The following is a 21781-nucleotide window of genomic DNA, read 5'->3' as shown; positions in this document are numbered from 1 at the left end:
AGATGATTAAGCTACACGTTACTTCTTGAATTATGTGAATCCGATAATAAATAAGTAAACTACGATGATTATACCGCGGGCGCAGCGCAGCGAACCGCGCGCGCTCGGTTACTTGGAGGTGCGGGCGCGACTGAGAATGCTGTACTGTATATCAAAAACTACCTAACATTTTGAAACGAGTGATATATCAAATGAAAGATATTTAATTAACCAATAACAGGTGGTTATAAACTGGTGCTTGTCATCTAATAATAAGTATATAGAAATAAGCAAACAATAAAAATCCAAAAAGTAGTCACTTCAGTGTCGATTGGACTCATTGTATTATATGATTTATATGCCAAGCATGAAAAGGTTTTGACGTAAAAAGTTACTTGATTTATCATCACATTACAAGATATATTTGAGTACATTATTGTCAAGGCTCAAAGTCGAAAGTAGCCTCCCAGCTGAGATTAGAGATTAAACAATTAGTCCAAGAAGAGGGTTCCCACAAGGGGGGTGTCTGTCCCCCCTGATGTGGTGCCTACTGCTAGACTCAATGGTGAAAGAGTTCAACAGAGGGGGTATGTACATGCAGGTTTACTCTAACGACGGAGTGTTACTAGTGAGAGGGACGGTTTTTAGGGTCGTAAGAGATATACGTGTATAGAAAGAGAGGACTGGATCTCAATCCGTCGAAACAAAGCTAGTGTTATTCACTAATAGAAGAATAAAAGAGATGAAACCCATAAAGATGCAAGGTATAGAACTAGAAATGGTGAATGACCTGAAATATCTGGAAGTTACTCTAGACAGTACGCTCAGATCAGATACAAAACTCACATCAAGGAGCAGACGGCAAAAGCCATAAGAACACTATGTCAATGCAAAAGGGCACTATAGTCAATGCTCGGAATCTGACCTGAGGGACGCGACGGTCAGGGCTGTCAACACCGCTGCTTTCTGGGCATCCACTGTTTAGAGTTTTAGAGGAACCTCGACACGAGTGAAGTAGAAATCCGCTGGATCTACAAGGCGGTGATATGTACTACCCAGGGTGCTATATTGAATATGAGAACGACCCCGACACATGCAATTGGAGGTAATACTAGGTTTGAAGCTTGGAATGGGGTGGAGAAGAGCTACTGAACAGTGATATAGAACGAAAAGCATGTAAGAAATGGAGAAGAAGCTACGTGGACAAGAGATACGCGCTGATACAAAGAGAGGCACTATCAAAATGTGAGATGTTGATGGCCAATACCGACCTAATAAAAAGGCAGGAGATATTTGATAAGAAATACAGGGTACAATATAGGAAAGAGAGACAACTGGAAGGTGGAAGTCGGACACCCGACGACCATCTGCTTTACGAATGGCTCAAGAAGAAGCTCAACGAAACTAGCATAGTGATCCCTAAACTGGGAGAGCAAGTATCAATATCACTGTGCAGATATGCGTGTTCCAAGCAGAGGTATGTGCAATAGCCCGCTGTGCACGTATAGTTAAAGAGAGTGTGCAGCAAGAAGGCGCTATTGTAATATATACATATAGTCAGCAGCACTAGTCACTAAAGAAAATATAGGTTATCTCCTCTCTCGTGAGAGAATGTCGAGAGGAGCTTAACTCGATAGGCAAATAAAGAAGTGTCACGGTGGCATAGGTACCTAGGACACTAGGGAGTGCCGGGAAATGAGACGGCGCACGAACTGGCGAGGATTTTTTTTGGACGGAATGTATGGGTCCGGAACCGGCTCTGCCTATGTCAGCGGATGTTACTTTTGAAACTAGGTAAGAGCAGTCTGAGACTACTGACGGGTATCATTACTGGTCATAACACCCTCAACAGACCTCTTAAGATAATGGAAATTAGTAGAGACACCTCCTGTCCACACTGTGGTAAGGAGTACCTTACTAGCAGAATGTACTATGTATGCGGCACCGCGATATAATACATTCGGTAGAGACACACTGAAAGAAAACGAACTAAAGGACGTCGAACTTAAAGATGTCATCTGTTCTGCTGGAAAACAAAAAGATTTGAGGAGAATGGTGTGGAAATGCCTCCGGGACAGTAACCTGCAGCTCCAACCTCAGGGAATTGGGCTGAATGGACGCTACACGTGATCAGCAGCCCGTGCTTCCGGCCGGGCGTCCGTACACTACATCTACAACATCGAATTTTTTCGTTCCTAAAATCTATAATAACATACTTACCCTTAAATATTTGGAATATAAGAAGCACGAGCAAAAATGTATTTAAGCCTAAATTAAAAAAAACTCATGTTGAAACAATATGTAGCTAGGATAAACGTAAGTTAAAGAATGTCATGTTATATTGAACTTATATTTGTAACTTATACTAGTATCTAAAATAGTTTAAATACCTAAATAAGTAAAATAGCCTAAAATAGTATGTAAAGAGAGGAGCCTATTTCTGCCAACAAACTGTTATACAGTTTGGCGGAGGTACCTATTATGATGTAAATACTGTTTCCGTGAATAAATGGTTTATTTATTTTATTTTATTTTTTAAGTTCCTAATAGAGTTATCGCTTGCCAGGACACTAAACTTATGCTTAATAACATGAATTTGGTTCATAATGATAATTATTTTCGATAACTCTCACTAATAATCGTTATTTTTTAAATATAAAAGTAAAGTGAATACTTCTATGGATTTTTATTTTATGTTTATTACTATATACTTATGTATAAGATGACAAGCTCCAGTTTATAACCACGTTTTATTGGTTATTTAAATATCTTTCATTTGATATAGCATTTGTTTTAAAATGTTAATTTGTTTTTGATATACAGTACAGCATTCTCAGTCGCGCCCGCGCCTCCAAGTAACCGAGCGCGCGCGGTTCGCTGCGCTGCGCCCGCGGTATAATCATCGTATTTTACTTGTTTATTATCGGATTCACAAAATTTAAGAAGTAACGTGTAGCTTAATCACCTACCTAAATTATTTATATGACATATTTTTTATCTGAGTGGCCGTTTTCATTGTGTTTTTTGGGTGAGAAAAAAAAGACAAATGTAAAGTTTTCGTATTTTTGCAAATAAAAAATAAAATAATTAAATTAAACTTTTAGTTATATAGCATGTTTTATTATACATTTCATCAGCTTTCATAGGAGACCTCATTTTTTAAAATCTGATAATAACTTGCCGAGTAACAATCTAAACTTTGAAACCCGGGACCGCCATCTTTGTGACGTCACAGTTAACCCCTCCACGGTCTTAGAAAGTGACGAGTTCTTATTTCGTACTCAGTAAACTCTACCGAACACAACGATACCACTCGTCGGTAGGATACTGTCCAGTCACATCAAACAGTGTATAAGGCCCTTGGGCCGCTGTACTACAGGGGAAAAAGGGCAAGCGAATGAAGTTCAGTTATCATAATGGTAACTTAGCAACTCTAACTGAAATAATAACATGGCTTTGTACAAGTAAGATCTTTTATTTTTAAATAAACATAGTTAAATGTAGAATTAAAGCGTCATTACATAATTTTGTTGACAGGAATCCGAAAATAAATAAAGAATGCTCTTGTGACTGCAATATACATATAGGCACAAAATTATTGTTTCAAAACTAATTTTATTTATTTAGTTTAGCACCTATGCAAAAGATCAATCTATTAGTTTTATAAAGATCTGTTAGATCCTGTTGGAAAAATATTACTGAACTACTTTACTAACCATGTAAGGGCTAACAGAAGTTTATTACTTAAATGATGCCCAGGCAAACATGATCAGAGGACAAGTACTATTTTTAAAGACAGTATACAGTAAAAATATATATAAACCAAAGTAGGTAATATGTCTGTTGTTAGATTTGATGATATGGTTGTAGCTTTGCTGTATAAAATTTATTGTTTTATTTTTATTTTATTAAAACTTCTCCTTTCAAGTCTTAAGGCATTATGTATTATTGTAATATGTGAATAAAATAATTAAAGCCTATAGTCAGTTCAGTTTAAATAATGTAAACAAATAAAACCACATAAGTAGTGATCAAAAGGACTCGAGCCTTTTAGCTCTTTTTTTAGGGCTCGCCTCATTTCTTGACGCCTAAAAGGCTAAAATCCTATTTAGCTCTTTAGCCCCCGAGCCTAGTTCTATTTAAGATCCTAGACTCTTGGGGCTAATAACCTTATTATGGCTTGGGGCTAAAGAGCTAAATAGGCTTTTTTTTAGGGGCTTAATAAGGTTATTAGCCCCAAGAGTCTAAGCTCTTAAATAGAACTAGGCTCAGGGGCTAAAGAGCTAAATAGGCTTTTAGCCTTTTAGGCGTCAAGAGATGAGGCAAGCCCTAAAAAATAGAGCTCCAAAGGCTCGAGTCTTTTGGATCACTACACATAAGTAAGTCATATTAGGACCGCATGATATTGTCTTTCCATACAAACAGTCCCAATTTCCTCTCTGGATATTGAAATTTTTTTGACACAATAACATGTATATTAATCACAGCTGCTCTATGCCCCTTTGTTTGATATTTTTATAATATTTAATTATTATAAGTTAATGCTCCCTGCATTTAAAGAGTCATATGGAACTTGCTTTTTGCTCCTAATTATAATAATCAAAAAAAGTCAAACAGAGGGGGGCATAGCTATGGTTAATAAATTAAATTATGTAAAAATATTTTCTATAATGTCAATATCCAAAGATGAGGACTATGTTTTTATGGAGAAGCAAGCATCCCCTTAACTCTTAAGCATGATTTTATTTGTTCACATTCTTTTAAAATACCTAAACTAACAGACTGCAGTGAAGTGGCCAAATCTGCTACAAATCATCATCAGAATCAAGGGCTGCCCTCCTCCTGTCAAATTTAACAGTGTTAGTTGATTTCCCCATCTGCTGGTTGACTGACTCTAGGAGTTGGATGAGTTCTTGCTCGGAAATCTTGGTGCGTACTTGTCCCATTTGAGCCATTCTGCAGATCATATTTTCCACCATGGCACCTTTCTCTGGTCTGCTTAGTTTTATTGTGTTCACTGAAATTAGGCAATATAAAATAAGGTCAATTATTGTATGGTACAAATTAGCAATATGGAATGGAAGCCTAGCCACCCTTGAACCAAGTCCAATTCCAACTTAAAATAGAGTTAGACCAAGATAAGTCTGCACCAATTTTGATAGCCCAGACTGTGCAAGTGTTATTTTAAACGTCAAACTTTTATGAAATTACGACGTAAATAACACTTGCTCAGTCTGTGCTGTCGAATTCGTTGCAGAGTTATCTTGGTCTAACTTTAACAGTTTTCATGGAGTGAATAGCGTTGTATCTCGTAATTTTGGTATTTATTACGTATTTTATTAAGAAATAGAAACAAAGAAGCTTATAGTTTCTTGTTAAAATAAAACTTGACTCACATCTGGCCCGGGCATCTTGACTAAGGGCTTGTGCAAGAATCGTGTGTTTTGCTTCTTCCATAGCTTGCATTCTCTCCTCCTGCTTAGCCTGGTTCGGATCGCCTGTTCCCTGGAATAATCAATCATTTTCTCCATTAAAAAGAAACAAATAGAACCGATCTCGGTAGATATCGGTATGTTGTTACTATGAATAGTTAACCTCAATAAAAGTAAAAAGCACGATACATACCCCATGTTGAGCTTGTAACTGAGCTAATCGCTGTTGTCTGATTTGTTCCAATTCTGGATCTGCCATGTTGTCAATGAAATTTGTAGCCTTTCACTGTTTAAATCTAAAAAAATATATTTTGATAGCAGTTTAAGCAGTTTCAACTCGCTAGACGGCAAAACAGGTGGTGTTGCTAGTTGATTAAAACCTTTTTTTTATTAAACTGATTCATTGTCAATGAAAGGTGCTAAGACAACCAACTTTTTAGGATTACATATAATAAATTAAATATTATATCTTAGAAAAAAATCTTTTTAAGTAGTTACTCCTACACCAAGTCTTATCCTCGAGTTAATATCATGATATTATATAAACACTGCTGACAACACCAAAGAACTGTCACATTGACTTTGGCGAACGTGTTCGTGAGTTTACTAAAAACGCTTTAATTTACTGCGTTTCTTTTTTCTTTCCCAGCCGGAGGTTATCAGTCAAGCCATTTCAGTCAGTAGAAAAAAGCGGGAATTCAAAAAATGTAGACGCGAAGGGTACTCGTCCCATATAAAATATGAATTTCGCGCCTCTTTCTACAAACAAAATTGTATGACCGGCTATATGTACGACCTTGAACAGAGCGCTTCACAGCGTTATTTTTTTTTAATTTAATGGTGGCAAACAAGCATACGGTATGATCACGCCTGATGCACAACTAGTGCATTCTTTATAATTTTATTAAATAAAGAACAAGAATGAACACCATAAAAAAACTTTCAAGTTTATATTTCATTTAATTAGTATTATCATGCCATTGTAAAGTTTGGTATTGAACTTGTCCGTATATGTTACAAAACGCTAAAAGGGCTATTTTATTCACAGCTACTGACAATCTTCCAAATGTAATTAAGTTGATAGGTCTAAAGGAGGTCTTATCATCTCTTACACAGCGAACCATGTATATGGCATGAAATTTGACAGGGTCCCCTGTGAACAAATGTAGAAATATAATTTTAATCACAGGCCTAATTTTGAAAACAAAACAGCAAATTACATTATTTAAACAGAAACTAGATAAGTAAATTTACCTGGATAAACTAGAAAATCTGCTCCAAATTTGGAGCCACTTGTAATAAAATTGCCTTTTTCCCAAAGATCATTAAAAACAGTGAAATGTAGAGCTCCACCTCCTTCCACTATGCCAGGACTCAACACATCTAAGCCAACTTTACTTTTTTCTGAAATTAAGTAATGTTACATTACTTTAGCATTGAGTTGTTTTAAAAGAGGTAATATTATGCACATCAACTGATTAATTTAATTTGTGATAAGTGAAACTAGAAATATAATAATCATTTGATTACCTATAGATACAATGTGACATTAAGTACCTAATTAGTAATTACCTACTATAAAATAAAATGAAGCACCTATTATACAAATGTTGCATACTTATTTAATAAAACACATAATTATTTACTACAGGATTAAATTTAAAAATAAGTGACAATATCATTTTTTTTAAATACAATCTTGAATTAAATGTCTCTAGATACCTGACATAGTATTTACCTGTATCCATATGATGCTGTGTAGGTAAATGCACAAGCACATGAGCTGGCAACAAAGGGGGTAATTTATCTATTTCTTCCTGCAACAATGCTTGTTTATTCAAGTTTTCTTCTGTAACTGCAAGAATAAATTGGAGTAACAAGCTTACCAAAATAAATTGTTATTCTGAATGTCACTGAACTGTCTTGAACAACAGAATGTAATATTAATTACACTTTAAAAACAATGAACTACTTGATTTAGGTAATATTTAGCCACAAAATCTTACTTGGAATCTTTTTTGTAATAAGTTTCTGCCTTTTTCCAGCAACTATAATGTCAATTTTCTGTGATAGTTGTTCAATTCTTCGCTTTCTTAAGGCTTCCGTTTGCTCTGCTACTACTCTAAAAATATGCAAATTAAAATGAATTAAGATTAGGTAGGTACTAAAATTCATCCATGGATATACAAGGATGTGGTCAACTTTTCTCAAGTATTTTATAATAATATGACATCTCAATTTGACCAGTAATCTAGAAAAATGGTACATAGGTACTAACTTTTCCTCCATACTTTTTGCATCCTGTTTGTCAGATTTATTAGGTTTGCATGTAATTTTTGGAAGTTCATATAATTCACATATTCCCTTATTTACTAACAATGCTGCTTCCTCACACATGAGGGCCACCGGCAGACCTAAAAAGGTACAGTAAATACATTAGGTGTACATAAAAACATGGTGCTAATAAATGTAATGTTTAGCTGCAAGCTAAGCATAAGGATTTGTAAACTATTTCATACTCACCTAAGAAGTCGTTTTGCCTCGGGTAGGAAGGTAGAGTTCCAACAAGTGCGCCGCATATTCTATGTTGCGTACGAAGGGTAAACCAATCTGAGCCGACATACAATATATTAATTTGAGTTTAGAATAAAAGTAAACATTAATTCTAGTTGATGCTTAAAATTTAACTAACCTTCTGCATTCCATACATAGGCAACTCCTTTTTCCACGAAAAGGGATATCATAGCAAAAATGTTTACTTGTAACGCGTTTTAAAGAAATGTCTTAATTATTTTCTTTTCAATTTATTTAAATACAAATTATTTTAGCAAGTATTAGCACGCATTATTTATTTAGAGGAATTTTGACATTCGACTGACGTCTGATGATATTGTACACCTATGCATGATAAGACCTGACGACGGACCTAGAGAGTAAACCGGACAGAGTACATTAGCCAAACAGTGTGTCCACATGAGAAGTCAAGGTGGGCCGTTGCATCTCTTTCTAATTAGGGTGACCATAAGTCATATGTATGTGGGAGATTAGGATAACATTGAATATATAGTTTGGCCAGGATCTTTTCTTATTCGTGCATAGTTATAGAGAATCATACTGTATTTTCGCTGTACTAGTATTATGGTCTGAAAAGGGATGGATATAGTTTTTTTTCTCTTCTGTAAAACGCTTCACACAACCTTAGGCACTTAATTTAGTTGTTCTAAAAGCTGTTGCTAATAGGCGCACTGGACCACGAACATAGTGGATCGTCAGGAATGTGGTCCGCCGTAACGTCTGTCAAGAACACGGGTATGAGTGAGAGAGATAGAGAGACAGATATGGTGACAGAACCAGAGGGTCTACCGCGAATCAAGTTCGACGTGTTGCCTCTCTGTCACACTTACGTACGAATTTACAAGTGCGACAGAGAGACAAAATGTCGAAAGTGGTTTGGGGTAGGCCCTCAGGGCAGTGGGGGATTTACAGTATTTGCCGTCCTAGGCCCCAGGCCCTGTAGCAAGCACTAGACGCCCCTTTCTCAGCACCCATCATATAGACTGCCACCCTAGGCCCGGGCCTACTCGGCCTTAGAGCAAATCCGCCACTGCCTCAGGGTCGCGTGGATCCGCTACGCCCGTTTGTTATAGTTTTTAACTAGGACGCTTGTCACTGGAGCATAAATTAAATTAAAAAAATAAATATCATTTATTATCAGGCGACTAAGGCCCATACCTTACAAACTAACATAAGTAAAAATCTTACAAGCTAAAAATTATTTCGGCGTCACCGTAAACCATAAACACCGAAGTTCGCAAATTGCGACCATCTTTCTCTGTCATTGTAATTACTCCTTTATAGGAGTAAAAGAGAAAGATGCCCGTAATTTGCGAACTTCGGTGTTCACGGTGGTAGGCCATCTGTGCGAAAAGAGAAGAGTCGTGAAATGTAAAGAAACTAGTGATGTGCCGTTCCCAGTAAATTTTCCAAAGAGGGTAAGCCCTCATACGCACGAGCGCTTTTTCAACGTGCGTTAAAAAAGCGCGTTAGAATGAAACAAATGTAAACATGTGTATTTGTTCACACGATGGTGGTGGCGCTTTTTATCAAGCCTTGTTTTTTTTTTTCGACTTTAAGCGTTGGTCGTTAAATCGAATCTAGCGTGTGAACGGATTCAACCCCTTTTGTAACGCGCGTTGAAAAAGCGCTCGTGCTTATGAGGGCTAAATTCCCAGTAACGTTTCTGGTATCGTCCCAAAAGTCAGTAAATTACGATAAACTTGTATTTTTCTTTTATTATCTATGTGCTTTTTTATTATTATAACAATTTATAAATGTGTCTGTAATGTTTAAGGACTTTGGATTTCAATTTTTGCAATTATTTATTCTGTATTGGCTCTCATTTCACCAATTCAAACATGCCGAAATAAATACATACCTATTTATGAAAACTTACGTTTAAGTACGTAATAAGAATTGTGTAAAACCATAAAGGAAGTGGTAAAACTGGTTCTCATCGTGCCGACATCATGGTCACCCTAATGAGTTTGACAATGTCTAACTTGTATTTTTATGTGAAATGTATGTAAAATGTAATAATTGTGGCTTCCTTGTGAAACGATATTACACAATAAGAAATTATTTCACTCCCACAACCTTTAACGCAACATTTCTTCACCATTTTTAAGAAATTTTGCATTCACGTGTTGTACCGACGTTGATACAAAATGCTAAGATAGATTGATTGCCTGAATTCAAGTTACTTAAAGATTCTAAGACCTTATTAAATTAAATATGAGTTTACCATCAACTTGACATGTATACTTTTATCTTAAAGAACTCATTTCTGCTTCGCTTATATTATTGGGAGAGAGGTCAGTTATTCTGTGGATAATGTGGTTCATACCTTATTATAGTGATGAGTATGGAGTAATTCTCCCTGTTCATGAGCTCCAAGCGTAGCTGCCAGCTCTATCAGATCATATGCCACCACCTGTGTAGAAAATAGATTTATGACCATGGGTCACTAAATTATCCCTAGCCTGTTTCATATTATAACACATATATAATATCTCAAGGCAAATGTAGAACATTGTAACATGTAGGTATATGTAGGGATAGATAGCCAGAAATTCATACTCATAGTAAGATACCACATTGTCCCGCAGGACTCAAATATACATATATATAGGTATGCAAGTCTGCATAAGATAGCCACAATTCTCTATGTCTCAGAAGGTCTCATAAGTTAAACCTTTGCACCAGATAAGGGGTGCTGTGACCTGGTCGCAACCAGTCACATCTATATACGGATCTGACGGCACACAGTTCTATCTGTGTCGCAAACCTAGCCGCGCTAGCCGCAACCAGTCGGATCCACAGCCCTAAGGTATATATATGTATCCCAGTCGCAACCAGATACATCTATATCGATCCCTTGGCACACTTAAGGAGTGTTCGCATGCCTAGCCGCGCTAGTCGCTAACCATTCAGATCCACAACGTATATGTATCCTGGCCTCAACCAGATACATCTATATATTGTCATTAGTTGGGGGTGTACTTGTCCCTCGTGAAGGGATAGTGGTGCTTAGTCGCAACTAAGCACCCCAAGCCTATTGGTAAACTTTTAGACCATTCTCTATATAAGGCAAGGCACAAGCCGGCAGACGCATCTCCGACCTGTCCTGAACATATGCAAGTACACCCTCTGCCAGTAACACAGCTATATAAATAAATATATGAAAATATGTGCATGGGACTAACCAGTCCTCTTTTAAATACATATACTTAGCTTTGAAAGACGATGGTCTCGCTGTACGAAGCTGGCGTCCAGCACACGTACCACTTTATACAAACCACTTTATATTAAGGACTTTTATTTAATGAATCAATCATAAGTTTACAAACTAACTCGCAACTTTCATACGAGCGAAAAAAGGAAGTGTGGTTTTCTTACCATAGACAATATAGAAGCTGTTGCCAGGTGTAATATATAATACATCGCGGAAGTCCGCGACACACCAACCGAGGCGAGCTATTGCGACTTAGTAAGTGTCGACATTAAATGGCGAGTCCATTCCTGAATTCTCTTCATTGCCTGGATCGCCGCCGTCCTTTTTTGCCTTTCATTATTCTCGTTAACAAGATCATCTGCCGTTCGTAATATATGCATCGCGGAAGTCCGCGACACACCCGCCGAGGCGAGCTATTGCATTGCGAAGCCTCAAGTTAGGGTAGTCATTAAGTCTTAACTCCATATCTAATTTTGCTGTATCTACATTTTCATTAGTAAAATCAGTGTTCTCCTTTGTCCTATTTATGCTATGTGCCGTGTCCGTGTCCATGTTATCAGTCTTATCCATGTTCCCATCCGTTTAAATATTGGAATAGTCTTCCCTTTGTATCACTGGTAAGTCGGAATCTTCATCAACTTCCATTCTCTCACTCAGTTGAGTTTGGTTCAAATTCGACTTCAGATCGGTGACCTAAAGGGTACTATAGTGCAATATAGATCTTGTAAATATACTGTCATCAACACATGGTTCATCGTGAGATCTGACTCTTGGTAGTTTAGTTGAATGTTTGTAACGTTTCCTTAGACTTCCACGAGTACTGATCCATGAATATGTCTCTGTATTCCTTCATGATAGTCTCACCTCGTCTCATCCTTCTATGACCTGTTGTTTAGTTGCAGTGGCTGTAACTGGTGCCTTACTCACTGACATCTGGAGTTCGAGACATCTTCCTGGTGTTAAGAAAATGGCTGGTTTCAATACATGTTCCAAACCACAGCAGTACTCACATAAGTCAAATCAAGGGTCTTGTGTTCACGACACTTTCCACTTTTCTTTGATGATGGTCAGTAAATTGATTATTGTCAAGCAGACGTTTCTGTAAAGTTCGTTTTAGACAGTGTTTGACACTACTGGTACTAAACTATGTTCAGGATGTGAGGTACTCCCTCATGGTAGTTGTTTTCATATGCTTTCTTTGTGGTACATACTTGTGGTAAAGTCACAATCCTTTGGCAAAAGAATCGGATGTTTCGCGTCATATGATAAATCAGAGTGCGTCAAACGACCGCTACATCTAAGGATTCTGTAGACATCTTTGAATAATCCTAGATAGCGAGTAAGATGTGTCTCCTTACCATCGACTTCATCCAGGTAAACTGTCTCTATGTACTTCTTATTTTTTGTACTTCTGAGCTTATTCTGTTATCCTCTCTTGCCTGTGTTTCTGAACAGACTTGTCCGGTTTCCGTCTGATACTTTGACTCTTGCTCAAGTCAATATTCTTTTTAAGCTGATTTTTTCCGTCCGAGTTCAATCCAACTTTCTGTATGATGTTGTTCGACAGACCCTCCCCCGCTCGAAGAGTAACATCTCTTGCGGGTCGGCATGGCCAGTTGTGAGAATCTCCTGTCAGAAATTCTAGGCCGCTGAGGCATTGTTGAAAATCTTCTGTTGAATTAGTCTGCCTACATCAGCTGAGTTGTATTCAGACGGGACATATCTTACAGTCAATTTCTTATTTTTCTTGATTTTTTCTATATCTGGAGATGTTTCATGACATATTGGATTAGTCTGGTACCTATTAAAACTCCTAATAGTTCCAATTTAGGAATCTTCAGATTATCTTGATCTTTTATGGGTATTAATCTTGACTTGCCAATAACGAAGTTCACCTTGTCTTCTTGAAGTAAGTACTCTACGGCTGCATACGCTGACAGACGAATCTGTGAAACCGTGAAGTTGGCCGTCTTGGCTATTCGCCATGTTCTTAGGTAGGCATATGCGATGAACTTGCTTAATGTTTTCTAGGATAACTTTCCATCGGCTGCCATTTTCTCAGATGAAGTAACAATTTAGCTGGTAATGTTATTGGTGCAGCAAAAACCACATGGTTCGTATATGGCAGCTATGGTCTTCAGAAACCCTCTTTGTGTAAGCATTAGCGTTTTTTATCTTTAGGCAAATCGTATCCTTTTGTAAGTCCCATTTTAAATCAAGAGTTTTACAGTTTTATCTGTTATGTATCTGCATAAGTTCTTTAGAGTTAGAATCCATATCATTTACTGTTTTTGTACAGACTCATCACTTCTTTGACTCCGTTCAATCCTGCCAGATATTATGTACATAGATGTCGCTGGTTAGACTCTTTAAACGTTCATCATTGGTACTGAATAAGTGATGTTTGATGGTAGCATTATGGGTAGGTAGATTTGATTACAAAGGGTACACGTATAAATCTGTAATGTATAAGATTCTCTTCTATAGCTGGTTTAGATATATCTTTCAGGCACAGGAATCTTGTGACGATGACGTCTCTGTTACCTGAAGCAATTTCGTAGGGCACAATGCTCTATTATGCTGATTCCTTTCACCACAGTGATGGCAGGTGTGTGTCTTTCTACAGGTAATTTGTTTATGGCCAGTTCTCAAACAGATGTAACAACGGTTAGGTATTTTACCTTTCCTTTCAGCCAAGGTCTTAAATTTCGTGCAAACGTCATTGTAATGATCCCCTTGACAAAATATACATTCTAATTTCCTTCGTTTATCAGATGCCTGCGCATTATTCGATTCACTATTAGCCTCGTATGTTCTTTTCTTAGGCGTGAATGTATTTGAAAAGGTTGATGTGTTGTTTCTAAATTTATTTGGTTTTTCCCTTATATTTATAACTCTATGTTTGATTCTCCTATCGTTGGATTTCTTCGCATGTTTATCTCTTATGTGTAAAGTTTCAGTAGTAAAGGTTGTTTCCATATCTTTAGTCTCAACGCTTATCCTCTTGGCATCTTCTTTTGCTGATATGATAGCGTTTAGTTGTTTTCTTATTTCTTCGATGGATTCAGTCTTCAATTTTAGTTTCATTTCATAAATGACGTCTTCAGGGAACTTTTCCATGAAAAGAAATCTTAAATGGTTTTGATTTGTGTCCTCTCCTAGGGACTGTAAGACTCTTAGATGTCTCTCGAGTTCATCTAATGTCTTTCTGCAATCTTCTGGCTTCGTGGCCTTCTTAATCTTATATAAGGAAGAATAGTGAGCGTCAACAATCTGCACTCTGTTGCCGTATCTCTCTCTCAGAGTATCTATGGCAATCTTATAATTGTCATTCGTGGTCTCTAAACCATCGATTATGGTTTTGGCTTCATCCTTTAATGATGCTTTAAGGTAGAGTAGCTTATCAACGTCTCTTATATTCCTTTGATCAATGTTGGAACTAAATTGGTCCCAGAATTGAGTCCATTCTAGAACGTCACCATGAAAAGATATTAAATCCAACTCTGGTAACTTGCTCCTATTTTTTGTAGGATCAGATTTGACTTGTCTTGTATCCTTATCGGCTTGAATTCTTGTATTAAGTTCAGCTAAAACTTCATCACCCTCTAGCTGTATGGCAGTTAAATTTGAAATCTCATCGGCGTTAGGATCCTTAGATAGATTGAAGTACTGATAGAGATCACTTTGAAATCTTCCCAGTATAGATTGTAGTTTGGATGCGATGATAGCAGCTTGCTCTAACTCATCCTTTCCCCATGGACGACACGCACATAGCTCTGATGCTTTTACTTGATGCTCTTTGATGTTTGTGGCAAATGTGGACAGGCGATTCAGCAGGATAGCTTCCATAGTTTTCTCACTCTCGTTCTGGAAACGCATTTTTAAACAAGTTATCACAACAGAACTCAATAATGTTGTCAAGTACTTTATAAAATTTTCATATTTCCACCGAGTGTTAATCACTGTACCAACAGGAATGTCATCATATGACAGATAAAATATATATGTAGGTAATAAAACATTTATTTACATACAATATATATACAGTGGTACTACTAAACGAAATTAATAACTAGCTTAAATCTAAAATAGGCCCTTGAGGCATTGTACCAAGGATGCTGGCGGCATTTCCTCGCTGTATCGCAATGCTGATACGTTGTGCGAGGTAGCCGCCAGCTCTTCGGTCACCAGTTACGTCAACCAGACGCTTCGCGATTTCTGCGAACAACTTATGCGCGCTGGGACCCCATGGACCTAGAGTTTCAACACCAAATGGTACAAAATGGTACTCTCTACCGAGGCTCTTATATTTGTTACGTTTTAGAATTTCGGCGCTTTCCGCCGCTCCGCCCGCTTTTACAGTAGTCCGTTGGAGGTGGGACGGTGCCAGTGTGTCTACGCAGGTAGCATCCCACACCAACATCCGTCCCAAGCTCCAAGGAACTAAGGACACTCCATCGGGCCTCTTGCCATCATCTCTGATAATGCCAGTCGGCTCAAGAAGAGCAGGCACATTGATGGTGGCAAGAGACCGACGGACTATGTCATTAATCGACGCATGTCTCGAAAAACGGCCTGCACTTTTTTGACAAGATAATCCGTGGTGTCCCAGTCGGTCCACGTCCGTGCCACAAGAGCATATGTGTGGCGTACACACCGAAACCCCGAGTCGCAAACCAGTCGCCAGTCTAAGGGAGGCCGGATCCGATGCCACATATGTAGGTAGTTGTTATATGAACATTATTCAAAATGAATTGAACTTTCTAATAAGTACAATATGACTAACATGATGATGATGATGATGATAAATTCTCAAATTACTCATGGAATACACCAAAATTATTTATTATTAGAGTTTCATATACACCACACACTATGGCATTATTTAAGTATACAACTTGTTCTCATTATATCAACTAAGTGTAGTTCCTACTTACAGTACAAGCCTGTACTGTATGTATGGGTATCTGTACATACATACTCACATTCAGTATTTACTTTACCAAATGTGTAGTTTACCTGACACATTCCATATGTTTAAAACACAGACTTCATATCACCAAATATTTATCATAATACTGTGTAGTTATTATTTGAATATCACTCTATTATTTCATCATCACTGTAGAACAATATTTAGTACTTATTGTCATATATGTTGCAAGCGCCATCTATATCTTAGAGATGTAAACACTGTATAAGGTTAATGAACTTAGCTGGACACGCTACCGCGTGTCTAAATTTTACGAGTAAACGATTCAACCTTTGATGAATGCAATTTGACAGTAATAATACCCAATATTATGGGCTGTATACCAAGTTAACACTATATTAATCGTGTTTACATACCTTATGTCTTTGGTATAACAATCTTTATTCTCCTCCTCATGTAGAGAAGTAGCTTGGCGTAGAGACGCCTTGGTTTCACGCTCGACTCGAAAATTGTCAGTTCGTACGCTGACTACGCTGTATTTCTTGAAATTCCTATTTCATAACAATATATTAGTTGGGTTTCGTACTCAAGTGCAACAAACAATAATTTTGACCTCTGACCCAACGATAAGTACCTAATTCCTCTCAGGTATACGAATTAGTGCTTACGCATGAAATAATATAAACATGTCAAGTCACATAGAAATAAGCCATATTTCCTTTATGTAAGATCACAAAAATATCTAATTATTACGTAAATTATCACTGTATTTATGATCCCGTGGGTAAGCCCTCACGTCTTTATTTATTTATTTATTTACGCGTCGTAATGGCGTAATTTCTTGTAACGAAGTAATTGCGTGACGATTTCTTTGTTATAATAGTGCATTCGCTCACAATCACACAGGATACCTAATAATCCTTGTACACAGGGTTTGTTTAATTCACATAAAAATAAATTATATAGATCGATAATTAAAATCGATGATTCAAAGTGGATCCTATACCGCATAGGTATTTACCTGTCACGTTCTCGATTAATCCACTTCCTCAAAATTTCACACATTCACAAAGTACTCACCTTTGTTTTATTAATAACTTTTCACTTGTTTTATTACTTTTTATCACTGCACAACAAACAAATAACAAACACTTATTAAAAAGTTCTTCAGTTCTCGCACTTGTTCCGCCATCTTGTGAAAACGAATGAACTACGGAAATACGCTCGCGCCGAGCTCGCGACACTTATATGAAAAATGGCGCGACAAATTGAATCATCAAGTCGTATTTATTTTTGAGTCATAAAACTCATAAAAAATGGTACTTCAGATTAATATTTTGAATCATAAATTCGTAATTTGTTCATTACATAATATTCAAAGTCGTGATATCGTAAATATGACTTTCGCGAAATAATTCGGTATAACTTTCAAACGCAATATTCATCCTGTAAAGTTCAAAATCGTTTAGCAATATACAAACAATTTATATGTACGATATGTCAATATAGGTGGCAGCACTGTATGAACGACACTATCCACAGGGTGACCTTTGACCTCTTAAAAATTTGTATTTTATTGTCACAAATACTACAATTAATCATGATTATTGAATATTCATGCAGTATAATACTAGATTATGCACACTTGAACATGTTTTAGTATGTTTTGATCAGTTTATTTTACCATTTCTTTGTATATTTTAGTACAGATTTGGTAAATGATTTATAAGATAATTTCATGAATTTATGTGGGTTTAAATCAAATCCAAGACACTCTTCCACCAATTTTTGTACCGACGTTGATACAAAATGCTAAGATAGATTGATTGCCTGAATTCAAGTTACTTTATTCTTGCTGTATATTAATGACCTTCCTCGACACATTAAGTACCCAATGGTACTCTACGCCGACGACAGCACAGTAGTAATTGATTGCAAAGATGATAGAGACTATGAATATGAAATTAATTACACTTTACATACTATAATTGAATGGCTCAAGAACAATAATTTAACAATAAATCTAAATAAAACAAAAATAATGCATTTTTATCAAAGAAAAGTAATGAGACCCATTGATTGCAATTATGAAGGAACAGTTATAGAATCGGTAAGCAACACAAGTTTTTTAGGAGTCCAGATTGACAATCATTTAAATTGGACAGCTCATACTGAGACCGTTTGTAAAAAATTAAATAAATATGCTTTCGCTTTGTACAAGCTTTCCAAGCAAGTCAGTACAGAGGCTGTGATGATGGCTTATCACAGTTTCGTTGGCTCTACCTTACGCTATGGAATCATTTATTGGGGTAACTCAGTTAACAGGGAAGCCGTCTTTATGGCACAGAAGAAATGCGTGAAAGCGATTCGAGGGCTTCACCTAAAAGATAGCTGTGTGCCACATTTTAAAGAACTGAAAATTCTTACTTTGCCGTGCCTCTACATTTTTGAGATTGCGATGTACATCAAAACAAACCCAACACTATTCAGGACGGTCTCTGAGGTATTTGCTAGAGATTCCAGGTATCCTCAGAATCTCTTTCCTGTTTCCGCAAAAACTGCACTAATGCGCAAAAGTGTGTTCTGCTTAGCTAGTAAGATTTATAACAAATTGCCTGTCCCATTCAGAATGTTACCCATAAATCAGTTTAAGCACAAACTACTGACATTTTTAATTGATAATTGTTTTTACACTATTTCTGAATTTTTGCTGTATAATTTTAATGGTTCTGATTTGATATGACTTTAATATTAATAATGACTAGGTATATATATATATAGATATGTAAATTTATTTCGCATGTTAGTATGTAAGGAAATAATTCAAGTTTTTGTACGCCATCAGGCAGGGTATAGTGCTACAAGTATTTATTTACCGCCACTGTAATCAGTTTGACATATACTCACAAATAAAAACACTTTGACTTTGACTTTGACTTTGACTTAAAGATTCTAAGACCTTATTAAATTAAATATGAGTTTACCATCAACTTGACATGTATACTTTTATCTTAAAGAACTCATTTCTGCTTCGCTTATATTATTGGGAGAGAGGTCAGTTATTCTGTGGATAATGTGGTTCATACCTTATTATAGTGATGAGTATGGAGTAATTCTCCCTGTTCATGAGCTCCAAGCGTAGCTGCCAGCTCTATCAGATCATATGCCACCACCTGTGTAGAAAATAGATTTATGACCATGGGTCACTAAATTATCCCTAGCCTGTTTCATATTATAACACATATATAATATCTCAAGGCAAATGTAGAACATTGTAACATGTAGGTATATGTAGGGATAGATAGCCAGAAATTCATACTCATAGTAAGATACCACATTGTCCCGCAGGACTCAAATATACATATATATAGGTATGCAAGTCTGCATAAGATAGCCACAATTCTCTATGTCTCAGAAGGTCTCATAAGTTAAACCTTTGCACCAGATAAGGGGTGCTGTGACCTGGTCGCAACCAGTCACATCTATATACGGATCTGACGGCACACAGTTCTATCTGTGTCGCAAACCTAGCCGCGCTAGCCGCAACCAGTCGGATCCACAGCCCTAAGGTATATATATGTATCCCAGTCGCAACCAGATACATCTATATCGATCCCTTGGCACACTTAAGGAGTGTTCGCATGCCTAGCCGCGCTAGTCGCTAACCATTCAGATCCACAACGTATATGTATCCTGGCCTCAACCAGATACATCTATATATTGTCATTAGTTGGGGGTGTACTTGTCCCTCGTGAAGGGATAGTGGTGCTTAGTCGCAACTAAGCACCCCAAGCCTATTGGTAAACTTTTAGACCATTCTCTATATAAGGCAAGGCACAAGCCGGCAGACGCATCTCCGACCTGTCCTGAACATATGCAAGTACACCCTCTGCCAGTAACACAGCTATATAAATAAATATATGAAAATATGTGCATGGGACTAACCAGTCCTCTTTTAAATACATATACTTAGCTTTGAAAGACGATGGTCTCGCTCGAAGCTGGCGTCCAGCACACGTACCACTTTTATTTACTTTTATTTAATGAATCAATCATAAGTTTACAAACTAACTCGCAACTTTCATACGAGCGAAAAAAGGAAGTGTGGTTTTCTTACCATAGACAATATAGAAGCTGTTGCCAGGTGTAATATATAATACATCGCGGAAGTCCGCGACACGTGTTTTGTAAATATGTCATCAGGTTAGGGATACCAATTAATATTCAAACTTACTACTACAATGTCTACCATATCAAAATTAGTGTTTTTTATTGTTGTGCACATGCTTGGTTAAATCAGTTAATAATATTGACATCATAATTATTTACAAATTTCCTAAAAGATATCAGAACCGTACTCTGAATATAGCACTTAAATAATATAAGAAGGTATTTAATTTCAGTAGTATATTGATATAAATACTACCACAATGGTATATTTTTAACATTGGCAACATGTGCGAGTGAGACACCGCGGCCCACCTTTGCTATCTCAAGTGGACCGTTTTCTCTGTACTGGTACGAACGTCTTTCTGGCTCTGTGATAAGGTTCAATTTAGTATGGCAAAAAAAGTGACAGTTCACTCCTTCTTATAACTCCATGGACCTGACTTGACGATAAACAACTTACTTCTTATCCATAGACTTATAATATATAGAGACTGTGTCTCAGCGAGCTGTCACTGTTGCCACTTTTGTTTAGTGTACGATTAACAATGAGGCCCACCTTGCTGTAGCCATGTCGATAAAGTCATATCGATAAACTATCGACATTTCTTGCAATTTTAATTTTACTTCAAAGGTTTAACGGTACCTAAAATGAACAAAAACGCTTTTATTCTTTATTGTGGTTATCAGATCACAATTTTATAGTCACGCCCCAGCAGGGAACCAAGGGAAAGTTCAGATATTTAATTAAAATACATAAATACCTCCTAAAATAGGTGTTCCGCAATAATTGAATTATATTATTATATATTCATTATCCATTAGCATTTCAATTATGTTTATGTTTAACGAAGATATTGAAGCTTCAATTAATCGCTATTTCGTTCCGCTGTGTAGCGTTTATCGATATATAACATGATTAAAATCGACTTTTCACATCCCTAAAAGAGCACACATATACGCTTTTACGCACACATACACAGTCTGGGCCCATCACAAAAGGCAACACTTGATTTGAAGTCCATCTTGTCAACAGTATGGTTGTCCTTTTTTGACAAACGGCATTTTTAAAAGAGCGAGGAGAGAGAAATGATACTAGTTGCTGCGCCGTGAAAGAGAACAGAAAACGTTGGGCCCTTGTTCTTATCTTATTTCAATAAATTACATTTTAGCTAGTAAGTATTAAGTTGAAGTGTGTCGAGTTCCCAAGAAATTTCATATCAATTTTGTTTACGTTTTTGTATTGCTGAATTATAATTATTAAATAAGAATCATAAATTGTGTCGCTTAACTTCAAACTCGGGTAAATCCATTCGACCCTCTCAGCAAATATCTACCCTATTACCTTTTCTTAGTACCAAAATCGCATAATCTGACAGATGGATTTACCCGAGTTTGAAGTTAAGCGACTCTATTATAAGAATGGGCTGTACGATTGTACATTGCATGAACGTTCATTACGTGTGACAGTAGAATAAA

General features: G+C 36.8%; 2 protein-coding genes across 4 annotated transcripts in view; both read right to left on the bottom strand.

The window, feature by feature from the left end:
- Positions 1-3434: 3434 nt before the first annotated feature.
- The window catches only part of LOC134795561 (programmed cell death protein 5), a 487306-nt gene continuing 468959 nt past the window's right edge, over positions 3435-21781 (bottom strand). The window contains exons 2-4 of one of the 3 annotated variants that reach the window (XM_063767456.1): positions 5605-5697; positions 5376-5484; positions 3435-4996 (exon numbers count right to left, since the gene is read on the bottom strand). In XM_063767456.1, coding sequence (XP_063623526.1) covers positions 4785-4996; positions 5376-5484; positions 5605-5670 — 387 coding nt within the window. In that variant the 5' untranslated portion in view covers positions 5671-5697 and the 3' untranslated portion in view covers positions 3435-4784. Of the gene's footprint in view, positions 4997-5375; positions 5485-5604; positions 5753-21781 lie in introns of those variants that run through there. The other 2 variants (XM_063767457.1, XM_063767455.1) reach the window with 2 other exon arrangements.
- On the bottom strand, positions 6352-8268 carry LOC134795797 (tRNA-splicing endonuclease subunit Sen34). Its single transcript, XM_063767730.1, has 7 exons — positions 8104-8268; positions 7935-8021; positions 7690-7825; positions 7418-7533; positions 7150-7266; positions 6666-6815; positions 6352-6564 (listed from the first exon to the last, which is right to left on the bottom strand). Exons 1-7 carry the CDS (start codon positions 8153-8155, stop codon positions 6371-6373), a joined length of 852 nt encoding a protein of 283 aa, XP_063623800.1. The 5' UTR covers positions 8156-8268; the 3' UTR covers positions 6352-6370.

Source organism: Cydia splendana, chromosome 12 (genome assembly GCF_910591565.1).
Source record: "Cydia splendana chromosome 12, ilCydSple1.2, whole genome shotgun sequence".
NCBI classification, from domain to species: domain Eukaryota; kingdom Metazoa; phylum Arthropoda; class Insecta; order Lepidoptera; family Tortricidae; genus Cydia; species Cydia splendana.
The sequence above is the reverse complement of the archived record's forward strand: the minus strand, read 5'-3'. Positions and strand labels throughout refer to the sequence as shown.